Source organism: Prionailurus bengalensis, chromosome B1, assembly GCF_016509475.1.
Source record: "Prionailurus bengalensis isolate Pbe53 chromosome B1, Fcat_Pben_1.1_paternal_pri, whole genome shotgun sequence".
Taxonomy (NCBI): Eukaryota; Metazoa; Chordata; class Mammalia; order Carnivora; family Felidae; genus Prionailurus; species Prionailurus bengalensis.
The window spans coordinates 16040562-16059776 of record NC_057344.1 but is presented as its reverse complement, the minus strand read 5'-3'; the positions used below and the strand labels follow the sequence as shown (position 1 = coordinate 16059776).

Sequence of the window (19215 nt, the reverse complement as noted above, 5' to 3'; positions counted from 1 at the left end):
TCAGCTTCCAGAGGTGCCTGCTTTCCTTGGCTCAAGGCCACTTACATCACTCTGATCTCCTGCTGCTTTCTTTAATTAAAAACATCTTTTAAATGACAGTTAAAAAAATTTCTTTTAATGTTTATTTCTTGAGAGAGAGAGAGAGAGAGAGAGAGAGAGAGCGGGTGGGAGCGGGGGAGGGGCAGAAAGAGAGGGAGGCACATAATCTGAAGCAGGCTCCAGGCTCTGAGCTGTCAGCCCAGAGCCTGACACGGAGCTTGAACCCAAGAACCGTAAGATCATGACCTGAGCTGAAGTCGGATGCTTAACTAACTGAGCCACCCAGGAGCCCCTAAATTGACAGTTTTACTGAGATAAAACTGACATATAACAGCATGTAAATTTAGGGTGACATGATATATATGTTATGAAATGAATACCACAGTAAGTCCAGTTAACAACAATCACTTCACAGTTTTTTTCTCTTGTAATAAGTTTTAAGATCTACTGTCTTAACTTTCAAATATACAACACAGTATTGTTAACTATAGTCACAGTACTATACATTACAATCTTGCTTCTATGGCCACCCCTCCTATTAATGACTTGGAATCTTCTTGACTCTCATTTTTAAGAATCCATCTGATTACACTTGGAGCGCCTGGGTGGCTCAGTCGGTTAAGGGACCTACTCCAGCTCAGGTCACGATCTCACGGTCTGTGGGTTCGAGCCCCGCATCCAGCTCTGTGCTGACAGCTCAGAACCTGGAGCCTGTTTCGGATTCTGTGTCTCCCTCTCTCTCTGCCCCTCCCCTGCTCAGGCTCTGTCTCTCTCTTGTCTCTCAAAAATAATTAAGTGTAAAAAAAAAAAATCTGATTACACTGAACCCTCCTAGATAATCGAAGTTAATTTTCCCATCTCAAGATCCTTAGTCACATAGCCCAAGTCCCTTTTCCCACGTTAAACAGCATATTCACAGGTTCTGGGGATTAGGAGGTGGACATATTTGGAGCACCATTATTCTACCACACCTACTACACAACTGTGAGTTCAAAATCGAAAAATTATGGCATTCAACATATTCCACATTTTTCTCTTATTTTAACTACCCACCTCATTTACCAATAGTCAGAAGACTTTATAATGTTGTCACCAGCTTTTGAATCACACAACTAGTTCTTTGATCTGAACTTTACTGACCTAAATAATCGTAAAGCCACAGCCGCCCTCATTTTTACTACTGTTGTTTCGGGGAGGAGTTACAAGGTCATTAAAGCCACTTTCCCAATTAAATTGGCCACCCTAACAACTAGGTCCACCCGCATTGCTGTTAACAGCGGGGGCAACAGCAGTTAGCACCTTGACGGTGCACCGGGCAACTAAGGGCCTAAAAGGTAAGCTTCTTCCCGTGTCCCTTCCCACCCGAGAGTCGCGGGCCCTGCCTCCCAGTCCCGGCCACCCACCGCACAGCGCGTGGAGCCTCTCTAGGCCGCCGGCGAACCCCCCGCGCTCTATGACGCCCGCCGCGAGGAGCGGGGAGGAACCACCAGGAGCCGCGCCGCTCGCCGGGTCCCCGCCCAGTTCCCGCGTGGCTCGCAGCGCTCCCTCGGCGCCCTCCTTTCCCTTTCCGCTGTCTCCGCCTCCGGAAGCTCGAGCCAGGCTGCTGGGAGCCGCGAGCGGAGATTGCGTGCGCGCGCTAGCGTGTGCGCGCGAGCCTGCAACGCCTCGGGCGGCGCGCCAGGCGGCCGCAGCGGCCCCGGCGCCCAGGTAAGCGGCGCGCGAGCAACCTCTCCTGCCCCGACGCCCCGCCGCCCCGCCCGCGACGCGCCGGCCACCCTTCCCCTCCGGGATCCGTTTCCCCTCTACGGAGCCCAGGCTGCGGCGAGCACTCAGAGTCGGTATGGGGAAGCCAGCGTGGGAAGTTAGGAAGGCCGGCCGGCCGGGACCCCCTCCCCCAGCCCTTGGCTCTGCCGGCCCTACGGCCCGGCCGGCCTCTCGGGTGGCGGGTGTAACCACAACAAAGACGTCCGAGCCTGCGGTCGGCGGGTCCGTGGGGCCGCTCGCAGCCCCAGCCGGCCCCTGTGGGAGCCGCCGGGCCTGCCGTCAGGACGCTTTCGCGGATGGAGTGGGGACCGAGGTCGGCCGGAGTTAAGAAGTGGTTGTAACCAGGAGCTGGGTTCAGGCCACCGCCGCCCACCTCCGCGGCTTTGACTCTGAACCCTGACGCCTGAGGGGCTGTCAGTTTTCTGCTGCCGCCTGGGGCCGTAGGGGTGGGGGAAGGGGGTGGTCCGGAGGAGGTGGTAAACTGACCCTCTCGAGTTCTTGGAAAAGGGATGTTCATTTCGGGCCGAGATTTTCGTGGACCCCACGGGTTACCTTCTTTGGACCGTATTATATACATAATTATAGAAACAGTGTAATGTCACAGTAACAAAATGCCAGTTTAAAAAATGCCAGATTATTTGTGTGTTTTTCTGATGTATCTTGAGCGTTAGTATTTCTGGTTCTGTAAGAGCTAGACAAATGGTGAGTGTCCAGGGGACGCCCAGTCAGCTTTGACACATGCCGGTTTTCATTGAGCCCCAGAAGAGTTATTAAGTGATCTGTCATTTAATTTGTACCCTTTCCCAGTATGTGGTGAAGAGAATCTTTACAGTGTTATTAAATGCATATTTTTATTTACCAATGTAAATGGAATCTCATTAACTTGGAAATAAATGTTATCAGAAGGATTACTTGGTGGATGGGATCACTGGATAGTTTTTCTGTAAATTACGTTTAAACCACTGGAGTGTTTAAATCCTAACGATAACCTTGTCTGTTGGATGTTATGCCTGAAAAATCTCCCAGGGTTTATGCGCCACCTCCCACGAACTGCGACCACTTAGGAAGTTGGGTCCTTACAACTGTTGAGGACGACATGAACCATGTAAATACAAATAAGGGGATAGTTAATTCTGGTGTGGGGGGTGCGGTGGGGATTGGTGGGGGACGATTGTGGGAAACTATCAAGGAAACTAGCTCAGGGAGAAGCATTGATTTTTCTGCTTACATAGCTAGCAAAGAGACTAGGGTTCGGTCTTCAGTCTCCTAACTCCAGACTCCCTCATCGGGTAAACATTCTTTGAATGTCTAATATTTGTCAGATCCCACTTTAGGCACTGGGGATATAAAGATGAGCAAGATGCCAGGAATTCCCAGTTTGGTAAGGAGATAAGGCGGGAAACTTAGCTATGAAAAATAGGGATTTCAAAGAAGTTCCTAATCATTTGGCTTACAGATTGAGTTGGGATTTAGACCTAGTTCATAAAATGTTAAAGTTGGAAAAATCATATCTTCCTAATGCATGAATTCCTTTTGTAGCATCCCAGCAAGTAGACATGTAGTTTTTACTCCAACATTGTCTAGTGACTTCTGGCTCATAATCTTAGAAAGTAGCCCATTCCATTCGAGCAGTTCTTATGTTAATTCCAGAACAGCTTCCTTTTACATTATACATCTGTTGATGCAAGTTCTACCTCTGGAACTACCGATAACAGTTGTAAAATCTTTTTTCATATCACAGTTTTTTGAGTATCTGAATACCTGCTTTCTCTTAGCCATTTCTTTTACTAGCCTATGAATGCCTTGTTCTGTAAACCACTGATCATGACTTAAATTCTAGACTCTTCCCCCTAGCACCCAGAACTAAATGCTTCATTCAAGAAGTAGTTTGACCAGCAGAATATAATTCAAGTTGTCTTAGACTGTATATTACTCTCCCGATATGATTTAAGAGTATTTTGGTCTTTTGGTTCCTAAGTCATGCTTTTGCCGCTTGGTAAGCTCCGCGTCCTTTTTCAAAGAATCTTTTTTTTTTTTTTTTTTCAACGTTTATTTACTTTTGCGACAGAGAGAGACAGAGCATGAACGGGGGAGGGGCAGACAGAGAGGGAGACACAGAATCGGAAACAGGCTCCAGGCTCTGAGCCATCAGCCCAGAGCCTGACGCGGGGCTCGAACTCCCGGACGGCGAGATCGTGACCTGGCTGAAGTCGGACGCCCAACCGACTGCGCCACCCAGGCGCCCCCAAAGAATCTTTTAAGCTGGGGTCCTCTGTGCACCTTCCCTCCTTACCTTCCCTCATTCTGTGCCTGTGCTATTAATTGTGTTATTATTTGGCTGTTTCAGAGTATACCTCCCCATTGGGTTTTTAGCTTATTAATATTCCTCTGCTTATTTGAGTATAGCATAATCAGTAAGACTGCTGACTGGCTGGCCAGACTGCCTGGATCCAAATCCTGACTCTACTGCTTTCTGGCCACGTGGTCTTGAATATGTCAGTTAACCTGTCTGAGCTGCAGTTTCTTCATCTCGAGCCTCAAAGTTGTTACCAGTATTAAATGGTTGATCAGTGAAAAAGTGCTTAGAAAGTGCTTAGTATATAACCTATTATAACCTATATGAATGTTAGCTTCTTTAACATTTATCCAGAACCTTCTGAATCTTTATTTTCAACTGTCCATCTCAGTTTTTTTTTTAATTCACAAATTTGATAAAGCTTGACATCACAAGAAGCATACAGAAACAAACTAATAACTTGAAATTGGTCAGGCCGTTTAAATTTGCTAGGCCTTAGTTCTAGTGTAAGGGGGTACAATCTTTTCCTTTCAGGACTGTTGGGGATCTCTGAGGATACAGGAAGGGTATTAGTTCTAACTTGCATTATTTTGCCATGTGCCATCTTGAGGAACTTCACGTAGGTCTCACTCAAGGTTATCAGGGATCACAAGATTTAACTTGAAATGCCAAATACACAAAGAGGAGGCTTGCTGGAAACATTTCAAGTTTAGTGTCTTCCAGAATTGTCACTCTCCTTGCCAGAAATAACTTAGGAATTCACCACTGTATTTGGAAAGGGGGTTTGGTCACAAGCTCATATTGGATTCTAGGGAGTCACGAGTTAATTCAAAGTTCTGAATTCTTGTTACCTAGGTTAACACTTCTAATTTACCTAAGGATACTAGTTTATTTCATTTGTGGTGCCAGTGAGATTTGTTCCAATTTACTTTGTTAGAGGAACACTGCTACATGGCAGATCAGCAAAATGCATGGCAATCCTCTCCTACAGAGAACTCCTAAACCATTGCTAAACAGGTTCCGTTTTCCTTTCAAAATCCCAATGATGAGAAGAAAATCGTGTTACCTTACCCAGTTTACCATCATATAAATCATAGATATCACAGCCATGTATCTTAAAGGTTAAAAAACAAAAACAGATCCTAGTTCCTTTGGAAGGACCATACTTTGAAGCAGAATAGAACAGTGGTTAATAACAGGATCCTTAAACTATGCCTGCTTTAGAATCCTGGCTGTGCCACTCACTAGTTGTGTGACTCTGGGCAAGTTCTTGCTCTGCTTCATTTTTCTCATTGGTAAATAGGAGTAATAAAACTTCTTAAGCTTAGATACATTTTAGCTGTTAGTTGTACTAGAATACTAGCACTAATACAAATGGGACTTAGTTATGTTAATTTTGTGTATTTCCTGAAAAATGTAAACAGATTTTTCTGAGGATGGAAGGTGAAATGATTTGGATGATTTGTTTTTGAAAGATTTTTTTTTTAATTCTTTTTTTTTTAATGTTTATTTATTTTTGAGACAGACAGAGACAGCATGAACAGGGGAGGGGCAGAGAGAGAGGGAGACACAGAATCTGAAACAGGCTCCAGGCTCTGAGCTGTCAGCACAGAGCCCGACGCGGGGCCCGAACTCACGGACCGCGAGATGATGACCTGAGCCGAAGTCGGACGCTCAACCGACTGAGCCACCCAGGCGCCCCTGAAAGATTTTTTTAAAATGTTTATTTATTTTGAGAGAGAGAGAGAGAGGAAGGGAGGGAGGGAGGGCAGGGGGACGGGAGGAGAGGGAGAGAGAGAGAATCCCAAGCGGGCTCTGCACTGTCACCGTGGAGCCCCATGCCTGGCTCATACTCGAGAACTGGGAAATGATGACCTGAAACGAAATCAAGAGTCGGATGCCCCTGAAAGATTTGTTTTTTAAACTGACTAGGAAAATTTATGCTTTGGGCTATGCCATGAAACCATTTGTTTTGAAAATTTGAAGAAACCTACAAAACATTTGTTTTGTTTTAATCACAAAGGTATTCGTACCCATGTGACAAAATGTGAAAGAAAAAAAAAAACAATAATAACCCCTTTTTATTCCATCCCTTGACATTTTGGATGAAAGAGTTGATTACCTTACAAAAGAGGGTAATGTTTTTTGGAAATTTATGACAATGTTTATAAGAGCTACTTACTCACCATTCAGTGACTATTTTAATTGGTCGTTTTTCTTCTGAACTCAGGTGGGCAGAATTGGATTGACAATGACCAGTCATACTATCTTTTTTCTTTAAGTTTTTCTTAGTTAAGTAGGCTCTGGGGTGCCTGGGTGGGTCCTTTAAGTGTCTGACTTTTGATTTCTGCTCAGGTCATGATCTCATGGTTCTTGAGTTTGAGGCCCTCGTCAGGCTCTGTGTTGACAGTGCAGAGCCTGCTTCGGATTCTGTCTCCCTCTTTCTCTGCCCCTCCCCTGCTTGCACTCTCTCTCAAATATAAATAAATAAACATTAAAAAAAAAAAAAAAAGTAGGCTCTAGGCCCAATTGAGGGGCTCAGACTCACAACCCGGAAATCGAGAGTCACATGTTCTACCAACTGAGCCAAGCCAGGCGCCCCCAGTCACACTCCTTAGGTATGTGATGACCCACAATCACCAGCCTCTGCCAGGTTCTTTATCCTCACCCCACCCCCCAACCGTCTGCGTCCCTTCACAGCTTATAGTTGTTTGATGTATGTCCTTCCAGTCCGTGCTATGTAACTTTGTGCCTGTGAGGAATTTAGTTTTAAGTTTTACATAATTGTATTGTTGTTCATTTAATTTTGCTTTTTTAGTAAACTTTATTTTTACAGATCTCAGCTCACCCTTTTTGACTGACATATAGTATATTACATACAACATTTCGTTTATCCATTTTCCTCTTATTAGACATTGAGTTTTTCCCTACCTCATTTCTATTATAAACAGTAGGGCTATGATGAACATCCTTGTACATGACCCAGAAACACAATTGGGAAGTGGTAGAACCAAGTTTGAGCCTGAGTGTGTCTGACTCAGTTCCTTCTTTTTCGTTGTGCAGACTCGCAGTCATCACTTATTTGCTTAATTTATTGCAAGGACACTATTATAATAACAGTAATGGAAATATAAAAAATGCAGTGGGATTGTTGGTTTTTCTTCTAACAGGTCGACTTAATTTTGCCCTTTTTCCCCCTGGTTTTTATTTAAGTGTGTAAATTGTATTATTAACCCAGTATGGCTAACAGTTTTGTAGTGTTCATTTTTCATGCTGATATAATGATATCATATATCTCTGATATAATATAAGCAGAAATCCACAACCTCCATAATCCACAGTCATTTGGTAAATATTTTAGGCTTTGTGGACTATATAGTCTCATAGCTACTCAACTCCGCAGCTGTAGTGTGTAAAACTTTATTTACAAAAACAAATGGCAGGCCAGATTTGGCTCATGCACAGTAGCTGGCTGACTCCTGATATAATAATAATTTTGATGGAATCATAATATTCCTCTATTCAAGTTTTTTCAGTATTACTGAAATAATATGAGAATTCCATTCCTTCTTTTTAGTATTATATTCTTAGGATAAATTTCTGAAATGAAAGTACTGATTCAGAAGGCTTATGGCTTTCTTACAGCTCTGAAAATCAATTGCCAAAATCCTTTAAAAGAGATGTTTCGATTTTTATAAATTAAGAGAGTAAAAAAAGAGTAGACTTTAATTCCATAATGGATAAATATGACATCTAAAACCTTATTAAATATCTCTTGAGGACTTGTGGAGGAGGCTTCCTTCTGCTGATGTGAGTTTTAAAACTTGAGAGGGCATTGATCTGTGCTATGAGAAATAATATTTTTTCTTTTTTTAGTAAATAATATTTCTTATATTTAATATTTAGGTATAAGTTACCTAATTTTTCTTAAATTTTTAAGATCTACTTACACATCTCAATATAAATCAATTTAATTCGAATAAATGTTAGAATTTTAAAACTTATTTGTACTTTGATTAATCTGACTTAGCTTAAATTTCCCTGAACATTGTATGCCATTTGCAAGCTTGCAGCACAATTCAATTTTAGTATATTTAATTTTCTTATGTACCTTGAACACCTGACCAGGGATACTGACATATCTAATAGAGGAAGTCCTAGTAAGCACTTAGACTTTTTTTTTTTTTAATGTTTTTATTTTATTTTGAGAGAGCGAGAGAGAGACAGTGTGTGAGTGGGGGAGAGGGAGACACAGAATACAAAGCAGGCTCCAGGCTCCCAGCCATTAGCACGGAGCCGAATGGGGGGCTCAAACCCACGAACCATGAGATCATGATCTGAGCTGCAGTTGGACGCTTAACCAACTGAGCCACTCAGGCACCCCAGCACTTAGACATTTTTAATAAACCTAATTATAAGTCTAACCTTACTAATTTAATCAGATTCCCTAAGTGTTTAAAAGTTGATTGTGAATAGTTAAATTTTTTAATATGCCTTATATTCTTCAAAACCTTAAAGGCAAAAAAATTTACCCAATGATAAAATGTACTACCATATATACCTCTAATCTATCATATTAACCTATTGCATTAGTATTAGTAATGTAAGTTTGGTTGATTTTTAAATCATATTTGTACTTGATTTTATAGGTTGCAGTATCACTTCAACAATTAAAGGCTCCAGAGAATATAGATTATATAATCTTTTTTGTTTGATTTTACATAATAGAATTAATCATAATTTGAATATACTGAGCACAAAATTGGATTGTTGGCTATATGTTATTAGTTTATATATGCCTTTCCTTTAATGCAGCTCATATTATTTGCTCTTTTGAATGTCACTATGGACTAAAAGTTATCACAGAAGGACTTTTTCACTTTTGTGTGTATTTTGGGGGGCACCTGGGTGGCTCAGTCAATTAAGCATCTGACTTCAGCTCAGGACATGATCTCAGAGTTTGTGGGTTTGAACCCCGCATCGGGCTCTGTGCTGACAGCTCAGAGCCCGGAGCCTGCTTCAAGTTATGTGTCTCCCTCTCTCTGCCGCTCCCCTGCTCATGCTCTGTCCCTCTCTCAAAAATAAATAAACATTAAAAAAATTTTTTTAAGTGTATTTTGTGTGTTTTGTTTTTCAGTGTTAAATTGTGCAACCTGAACAGAGGAGGCCCCTTAAACTGGAGCCTTTCTTGTATTACCATTATATCAGGCATATTTGAATATTGTGCCTTCTGGTAACAGTAAAATACTCTAGGCCTTTGTTTTTCTTTACCTCCAGAAATAGAATCAGCTACCTTCCAAGTCATTATGATTTTTTGATTGTTGTTTTGTTTTTGGTTTTGGTTTTTGTTTTTAGTGTAGAATGGTGTTAGAGGACAAATTCTGAATTCAAGCTGGCTTAGCTAATTTTAGGAGGTTTTAATATCATCCTTTCTTAGTCTAAATTAATTGTACTTCTAGAAGGCAGATTTTCCTTAGGGTTCACCTAGGTATATGTTTGTGATATGCTTGCCTTGATGACTCGTGAACTGAATTATTAGACTTACTTATTTTTCAAATCATTGGTACAATTTGTTATTACTCCTCTAGCCCCATTATCATTTCACTGAGTTAATATTTTTGGGGTGTTTTTGTCATGTTTCTTTATAATCAAACGTCTGAGTTTGAGATATGCAATTACTGTAAAAAAATGAAAAGTATTAAGAAATTATTCTTCCGTCTGATGGTAACACTGGCCTCTTTTTTTTCAGATATATTTTTGCCATCATGGATCGTTTTGGAGATGTATCAGAAGGTGAAGTGGACCATTCTTTCTTTGACAGTGACTTTGAAGAAGAAAAGAAATGTGAAAGTAACTCAGTTTTTGACAAGCAAAATGATGACCCTAAAAGGAGAATAGACGAAGATACAGAAAATGTCAACTTGAAATTTGGAATACAAAGAAAGGAAAATGAAATAAAAAAGAAAATTCTTCCAGAAGAACACCCGGTAGAAAATGATAATATGCGAACCAGAAATTCTTTATCATTGTCCACTTCAAGATCAAAAAAATTGTGGGATGCTACAACAGGGCATAAAATACACTTACCCACTCCAAGTAGAATTCCCAGAATTGTGAAAGAAGGTGACGATGATTATTATACAGATGGAGAGGAGAGCAGTGATGATGGGAAAATGCAGCATGTCAGGTCCAAGTCAGCTAAACCACCTAATAACCTTAAAAAAAACATAAGTAAAAAGTATTCCAAAAGTAATTCTTCTTCCTCCTCTTCCTCTTTGTCTTCCTCATCTTCAAGTTCAGGTACAGATTGTTCAGATGCAGGGTCTGATAACTGTATTTCTGATACATCTCCATCATTAAAGAAACGTCTGTCTGGTGTAACCCACTTGTCACCAAAACAGAAATATAAATCAGGAGTAAAATCAACAGGAACACGGCCTTCAAGTACTAAACCAAAAGTCAATGACTACACTGAGGAATCTGAAGATACTGTGACAGATGTCACTCCTCTCTCAACTCCAGACATCAGCCCTATTCAGTCTTTTGAACTGGGAGCATCAAATGATCAAAAAGTAAAAGTTAAAAGGCAAGAAAACGTGAGTCAAGAAGTATATGGAAATGTTGAGGATTTAAAAAATAATTCCAAATGTTTGAAATCAACCAAAAAGGGGAAAGAAAAAACTGGGCCTGATCTCACTCCAGAATCTTCAGTGTTAGATTCCAACGTAGACCACAGATATAAACAAAAAGTCTTACATGACACAATGGACCTCAATCATCTTTTGAAAGGTAAGTTTCTTTTCTTTTTAAAAGCTGTATATATTGAACTTACATATTAAACTTCATGGTATATTGAGCTTAAAATATCAATTGCTATGAATTTGCATTGATTTTTCTAAATACATTTTATTGTTGGATAATTGATATTATAGTAACTTTTCCAATTACTCTATTTTACTGTAAAAATATCTGGAATATCATTTATACTATTGAAAAGCTAATTAACTAGGAGTAGAAACTACTTCACCCTAAGTTTTGTTTTAGTGCCTTACAAAATCATAAAACCTAGAGGGAACAGCTAGATAGGATAAGTGGGGGAGGCGGAGCCAGATGTTTTTCACATTTGAGAGGGATGTGGGCATAAGATACATTTCGCTTTTTTTTTTTTTTTTTTTTTAATTTTTTTTTTTTTTCAACGTTTATTTATTTTTGGGACAGAGAGAGACAGAGCATGAACGGGGGAGGGGCAGAGAGAGAGGGAGACAAAGAATCGGAAACAGGCTCCAGGCTCTGAGCCATCCCAGAGCCCGACGCGGGGCTCGAACTCACGGACCGCGAGATCGTGACCTGGCTGAAGTCGGACGCTTAACCGACTGCGCCACCCAGGCGCCCCCATTTCGCTTTTTTCTTTAAGAAAGACAACAGCGCTGAAGTTAAAAATATCCTAACCTGTTGTCTTCATGTCAGAGAAAGTGGTGAGAATGCTGGCAAATGAAAGAACTCAGAATAAACTGTAGGGAACTATTCAGATTTTAAGTTAAATATTAAAGAGCATTATTTGAAAATAATTACCAAGTTGATGAAACAACATAATTTAAGTTTCAGTTCCTTTAAGATTGAAAATTTTTTTTGAAGTATAATTGACATAGAGTATTCTATTAGTTTCAGGTGTATATCATAATGATTTGATACTTTTATACATTATGAAATGATCCCCATGATAAGTCTAGTTACCATCTGTTACCATACGAAGTTATTATAACTTTATTGGCTATATTCCTTATAGTGTTCATTACATCCTCATGACTTAATTTATTTTTATAACTGGAAGTTTGTACCTCTTAATCCCCTTAGCTTATTTCATCCTCCCTTCCCCCAAGCCTTCTTCCCCTCTGGTAAGCAACAGTTTGTTTTCCTGTATCTAAGAGTTCTGTTTTGTTTGTTCATTTGTTTGTTTTTTTAGATTCCACATACAAGTGAAAGACAAATATGGTATTTGTCTGACTTATTTCACTCAGCATCATACCCTCTAGGTCCATGTTGCCACAAATGGCAAGATCTCTTTCTTTTCTATGGCTGCGTAATATTCCATTGTATATATATATATACCACATCTTCTCAATCCATCCATCTGTCAGTGGACACTTAGATTGCTTCCATATCTTGGCTGTGGTGAGCAATGCTGCAGTGAGCATAGGGGTGCATATTATCTCTTTAAATTGTTTTCATTTTCTTTGGATAAATACCCAAAAGTGGATTGCTGGATCATATGGCATTTCTGGGTTTTTTTTATTAAAAAAAAATTTTTTTTTTAATGTTTACTCATTTTTGAGAGACAGAGCATGAGTGAGGGAGGGGCAGAGGGAGGGGGAGACACAGAATCCAAAACAGGCTCCAGGCTCCGAGCTGTCAGCACAGAGTCCGATGCGGGGCTCAAACTCACGAACTGTGAGATCATGACCTGAGCTGAAGTCAGACGCTCAACCGACTGAGCCATCCAGGCACCCCTGGCATTTCCGTTTTTAATCTTTTGAGGAACTTCTGTCCTGTTTTCTGTAGTGGCTGCACCAATTTACATTCCCAACAGTATAAGAGGGTTCCCTTTTCTCTACATCCTCACCAACACTTGTTGTTTCTTGTGTTGTTGATTTTAGCCATTGTGACAGGTGATATCTCATTGTGGTTTTGATTTGCATTTCCCTAATGATTAGTTATGTTAAGCATCTTTTTATGTACCTATTGACCATCTGTATGTCATCTTTGGAAAAATATATATTCAGGTCTTGTGCCCTTTTTTGTTGTTAATTTTTTAATTAAAGTATAATTAATATACAGTGTTATTAGTTTCAGGTGCACAGTGTAATGATTCAACAAGTCTATACACTACTCAGTGCTCATCATAAGTGTACTCATAATCCCTTTTATCTTTTTCACCCATCCCCCCCACCTCCCCTCTGGCAACTACCGTTCTCTGTATTTAAGAGTCTATTTGTCTCTTTTTTTCTTTGTTTTGTTTCTAAAATTGCATGTATGAGTGAAATCATATAGTATTTGTTTTTCTCTGGCTTATTTCATTTAGTATTATCATCTCTAGGTCTCCATGTTGTTGTAAATGGCAAGATTCCATTCTTTTTGATGACTGAATAATATCCCACTGTGTGTGTATTTATATGTATACATATATACACACATACATACCACATCTTCTTTATCCATCTATGGATGGACTCTTGGGTTGCTTCCATATTTGGCTACTGTAAGTAATATTTCAGTAAACATAAGGGTGCATATATTTTCAAATTAACGGTATGTTTTCTTTGGATAAATATCTAGTAGTGGAATTACTGGATCATATGGTATTTCTATTTTTAATTTTTTGAGGAGCCTCTCATACTGTTTTCCACAGTGGCTGCACCAGTTTGCATCCCCACCAACAGTGCTTGTCTTGTTTATTTTACCCACTCTGACAAATATGAAGTAGTATTTCATTGTGGCCTATTCGGGTCTTCTACCCTTTTTTTTTTTTTTTTCCAACGTTTATTTATTTTTGGGACAGAGAGACACAGAGCATGAACGGGGGAGGGGCAGAGAAAGAGGGAGACACAGAATTGGAAACAGGCTCCAGGCTCTGAGCCATCAGCCCAGAGCCTGACGCGGGGCTCGAACTCACGGACCGCGAGATCGTGACCTGGCTGAAGTCGGACACTTAACCGACTGCGCCACCCAGGCGCCCCAATTCTACCCATTTTTTAATCAAGCTTTTTTTTTTTTTTTTTGATAGTTTTTGAGAGTGTAAGTTCTTCATGTATTTTGGATATTAACTCCTTATCAGATGTATGATTCGAATATCTTCTCCCATTCAGTAGGTTGCCTTTTCATTTTGTTGATGGTTTTCTTCACTGTGCAAAAGCTTCTTAGTTTGATGTAATCCTACTTTAGCTTTTATTACCCTTGCCTGAGGAGACTGAGCCAAAAAAATTTGCAAAGACTGATGTCACGGAGCTTACTTCCTATGTTTTCTTCTAGGAGTTACATTCTACAGGTCTTACATTCAAATCTTTAATCCATTTTGAGTTTATTTTTATATATGGTAGAAGATAGTCTAATTTCTTTATTTTACATATAGCTGTCCAGTTTTTCTAACACCATTTATGGAAGAGACTGTCTTTTCCCCATTGTATGATCTCACCGTCTTTGTCATAGATTGACTATGTGTGTGTGTTCTTATTTCTGGGCTCTCTGTTCTATTCCCTTCATCTACGTGTCTGTTTCTGTGCCAGTCCATACTCTTTTGAATACTGTAGCTTTGTAGTAGAGTTTGAAATCAGGAAGTATAATACCTCCAGCTTTTTTATTCTTTTTCAATATTGGCGTGGCTATTTGGGGTCTTTTGTTTTTCCATACAAATTTTAGGATGCTTTGTTCTAGCTCTGTGAAAAATGCCATTGGCATTTTGATGGGGATTGTACTGAATCTATAAATTGTTTTGGGTAGTATGGACATTTTAAGAATATTAATCTTCTAACCCATGAGCATGATATATTCTTTCATAAGCTGTAAATACTTTTTAATTAGTAAAAATCTTTAGTGCTGTATTTCCACATCAATTTATTATTACTTTTTGGATATGTCAATTTGTTGTTATTATTTGGTGTGAAAGAAACTATATTTTAGGTAAAGTAAAAGCAAGTTGAAACGTTACCTTTACACTAGTTAACATAACTGTGAAATATTAGGTTTCCAGGTTAGATTTTAGGTCAGTTGAAGACAACATTTTTATTTATTTATTTTTTAATTTTTAAAAAAATGTTCATTTATTTTGAGAGACAGAGTACATGCAGGGGAGGGGCAGAGAGAAAGGGAGACACAGAATCCAAAGCAGGCTCCAGGCTCTGAACTGTCATTATAGAGCCCGACGCAGGGCTCGAACTCACGAGCTGCGAGATCATAACCAGAGCCAAAGTTGGACACAGAGCTGACTGAACCACCCAGGCTCCCCAAAGACAACATTTTTAAGTTGTAAGTAGTATTTTCCATCTTTGTTTGAAATGTCAGTTGAAAGAATAAATCTTTAGCTACATAATTCACATGGGATGGTAATGTAAGAGCATAAACAAATCCCTTATGTAGTCAAATTATTCTCACAGTCAGATGGATAAGTATTTTGGACATTTGAACGTCCCCTTTTTTGTAGGTTTTCTTTTTTCTTTGCTCTGATTGTATCTATTGATTGTTTAGTATGTCTGAAAAATCAGACTCTTGGCTTTGCCCATCACCATCTATGTTTTAGGCCTCCACTCACTGTTCTGATAAATGCTCCTTCAGTCTCTTAAAACTTTCAGGATTGAGGAGTTTTGTTTTTTTTTTTTTATTCTTGCCCCTTGTGTCTTCCCCTAACAATGAGAGTGATCTTTTAAAAATAAAATCAGTCTTACCAGTTTCCTTCTTAATTCTTCAGTAGGCTTACTCGTACATTAAAAGTAGAATCCAGGGCACCTGGGTGACTTAGGTGAACATCTGACTTGATTTCGGTTCAGATAAGATCCCAGTGTCCTGGGATGGAGCCCCACATCCAGCTCTGCACAGAGTCTGGAGTCCGCTTAAGATTATTTCTGTCCCTCTGCCCCTCTCTTACTCTCACGCGTGCTCTCTCTCTCTCTCTCTAAAATAAGTAAAAGTAAAATCCAAATTCCTTACAGTAGCCTAACAGACTCCGTATTAGTGATTCTTACCCTACATGGTATATTAGTGTCATACTGATGCCTAGGCTCTGCTACAGGAATTCTGACGCAGTTAGTCTCGTATCCTTTAAAGTTGATGAAAACCATTAGTCTACATCATATGGATATCCTGCAACTCCTTTTTTTAAAAATTTTTTTAAATATGTATTTTTGAGAGAGAGAGAGAGGGAGAGAGAGACAGAGTGTGAGCAGGGGCGGGGCAGAGAGAGAGGGAGACAGAATCTGAAGCAGGCTCCAGGCTCTGAGCTGTCAGCACAGAGCCCAACGTGGGGCTTGAACTCACAAACCGCGAGATCATGACCTGAGCTGAAGTCGGAGGCTTAACCGACTGAGCCACCCAGGCACCCCCCCCCCTTCTTTTTTTTAAATCTCTTATTACCTTGCTCCAGTCACAATGCTTCCTTACCATTCTCAGGATGCTCTGTATTTATGGGGCATTTCCACTTGCTGTTGCCTTTTTTCTTTGCATAGGGTGCTTCTTTCTGTTGCTCAAGTCTTAGTTTATATATCACCCACTCAGAGATACTTTTTCTGAATGTTCTGTCTTGAGTAGCTTCACATCTCTATTTCACATCTCTGGCTCTCTGTCACAAAGCCTGTTTCCTTCCATCAGAATACTTACCAGACCCTGGAATTAGTGTAGTTTGCTTACTTATTTCTGCCACTAGAGTATAAGCAACATGAGGGTAGGATCTTGCTCATTGCTGGAATCTCCAAATTCAGCAGGTATTGGCACAAAAGAGACACTATTTGTCAATGAAGGAACTGAGGAACCCAGCTACAGTGTTGGGAACTGTACTTTTCATATGTTTCACTGAAATTTGATTGTTTTTAACAATTACCTATTCTTAGATTTGCCATCTGAAATACACGGAATACATGTGTGCTTCCTTCAAAGTTATAATTGTTAATATATCTGATTAATTTCCTTTTTTAGAGAAAATCTCTATTTCTTTATCAAGCCATCCACTGTAACAATTTAAAAAAAAAATTTTTTTTTTTAATTTTTTTTTTCAACGTTTATTTATTTATTTTGGGACAGAGAGAGACAGAGCATGAACGGGGGAGGGTCAGAGAGAGAGGGAGACACAGAATCGGAAACAGGCTCCAGGCTCTGAGCCATCAGCCCAGAGCCCGATGCGGGGCTCGAACTCACAGACCGCGAGATCGTGACCTGGCTGAAGTCGGCCGCTTAACCGACTGCGCCACCCAGGCGCCCCAAAAAAAAAATTTTTTTTTTAACGTTTATTTATTTTTGAGACAGAGAGAGACAGAGCATGAAGGGGGGAGGGGCAGAGAGAGAGGGAGACACAGAATCGAAAGCAGGCTCCAGGCTCTGAGCCATCAGCCCAGAGCCCGACGCGGGGCTCGAACTCACGGACCGCGAGATCGTGACCTGAGCTGAAGTCGGACGCTTAACCGACTGAGCCACCCAGGTGCCCCACACTGTAACAATTTTTAATTAAAAAAAAATTTTTATGGCCACTTTCCAGTCTGTAAGATCACTTGTATGATTCAAGTCGAGGACTGTACCTACAACTCTTCCAGATTTCCAGCACCAACCCCGGTGCTCTAGCACAACAGTTGACAAACTTTTGGGCCTTAAGACCAAAAGCATTTACACTCTTTTCTTTTGTTTTTAAAAAAGCATCTACACTCTTATTAAAAATTATTGAGGACCCCAAAGAACCTTTTGTTTATGTGGATGATATCTATAAATGTTTACCATATTAGAAATTATATGAGGAATTTAAACAATATTTATTAATTCATCTAAGAATAATGGTAATAAACCAATAATAGTAATAAGTAACATACTTCATGAAACATATTTCCAAAAAAAAAAAAACCAGAGTAATTTTTGCTAATCTCTAATGCCTGGCAATAGAAGATACCTGGATTCTCATATTGACTTCTGCATACAACTGTTGTGATATGTTTTTTTGGCTGAAGTATGTGAAGAAAATCTGGTCTCACACAGATATGTTTGGAAAACGGAGGAGTATTTTAATAGCCTGTTCAATTAATTTTAGATATTCTTTGACACCATACCAAGATTCCACATTAGTTGCATTGTGAAATTTGAAACCAGTTAATTCATAGTCTTTACATTATAATTTACTTGCCAATCGTACATCTTGAATGTGTCTTTCTTTAATTTTTTTTTTAACATTTATTTATTTTTGAGAAACAGAGTGAGACAAAGCATGAGCGGGGGAGGGGCAGAGAGAGAAGAAGACACAGAATCCGAAGCAGTCTCCAGGCTCTGAGCAAGCGGTCAGCACAGAGCCTGATGCGGGGCTCGAACCCATGAACTGTGAGATCATGACCTGAGCTGAAGTCAGACGCTCAACCGACTGAGCCACCCAGGCACCCCAGCAAATTTTTTTTTAATGTTTATTTATTTATTTTTAACGTTTATTTATTTTTGAGACAGAGAGAGACAGAGCATGAAGGGGGGAGGGGCAGAGAGAGAGGGAGACACAGAATCGAAAGCAGGCTCCAGGCTCTGAGCCATCAGCCCAGAGCCCGACGCGGGGCTCGAACTCACGGACCGCGAGATCGTGACCTGACCTGAAGTCAGACGCTTCACCGACTGAGCCACCCAGGCGCCCCCCCAGCAAACTTTTTAATAAAATTTTTTAAATGTAGCAGACTAACATTTGGCATATAAAGTATCTCATAAAATTTTCTTAAAATTAGGTTTGAAAAAAGTGACGTATATTGAAAAGAAATAATGTTACAGAAAATTAATGAAAATGTATAATATGACTTGCAGGTTTTATCGTGTGTGTGTTTTTTTTAATACTGTTTGATTAAGTTATAATTTGCATTTTAAGGGCCCACTGTTGCATTTTTTTTTTTTTTTACATTTATTTATTTTTGAGAGACAGAGAGAGACAGAGCTTGAGCAGGGGAGGGGCAGAGAGCAAGGGAGACACAGAATCTGAATCAGGCTCCAGGTTCCAAGCTGTCAGCACAGAGCCAACGCGGGGCTCGAACCCACGAACCGTGAGATCAAGACCTGAGCTGAAGTCGGACGTTTAACCGACTGAGCCACCCAGGCGCCCCTGCATTTTTTATTTTTATAAGTACTTTTTGATTCCACAAATTACAAGCACCACTCTATCCTAGGAATTGGCGGGGTGGGGGACACATCCAATAAAAAGCTTCTTTTAGGAAGAAAGCCCATGACTCTTTTAGAATTGTCAGATTTTGAAAAAGCCATCTAAAAAAGCCATCATCTCAGTGAATCACTGAGCTTTTTTTTCAGGACTATTGATGATTAACTGTTTGTATTAGGATGATTTTGGAAACGGTATTTCTCACCTAACAAGAATTCCAGAAATAGATCATGCTTGAGGGTTGACCAGT

General features: G+C 40.0%; 1 protein-coding gene across 2 annotated transcripts in view; it reads left to right on the top strand.

Annotated features, from left to right (window-relative positions):
* The first annotated feature begins 1616 nt into the window (after positions 1-1616).
* Positions 1617-19215, top strand: part of CFAP97 (cilia and flagella associated protein 97) — a 42153-nt gene continuing 24554 nt past the window's right edge. Inside the window, exons 1-2 of one of the 2 annotated variants that reach the window (XM_043558620.1) lie at positions 1617-1746; positions 9849-10888. In XM_043558620.1, coding sequence (XP_043414555.1) covers positions 9865-10888 — 1024 coding nt within the window. In that variant the 5' untranslated portion in view covers positions 1617-1746; positions 9849-9864. Of the gene's footprint in view, positions 1878-9848; positions 10889-19215 lie in introns of both variants that reach the window. The other variant, XM_043558631.1, reaches the window with a different exon arrangement.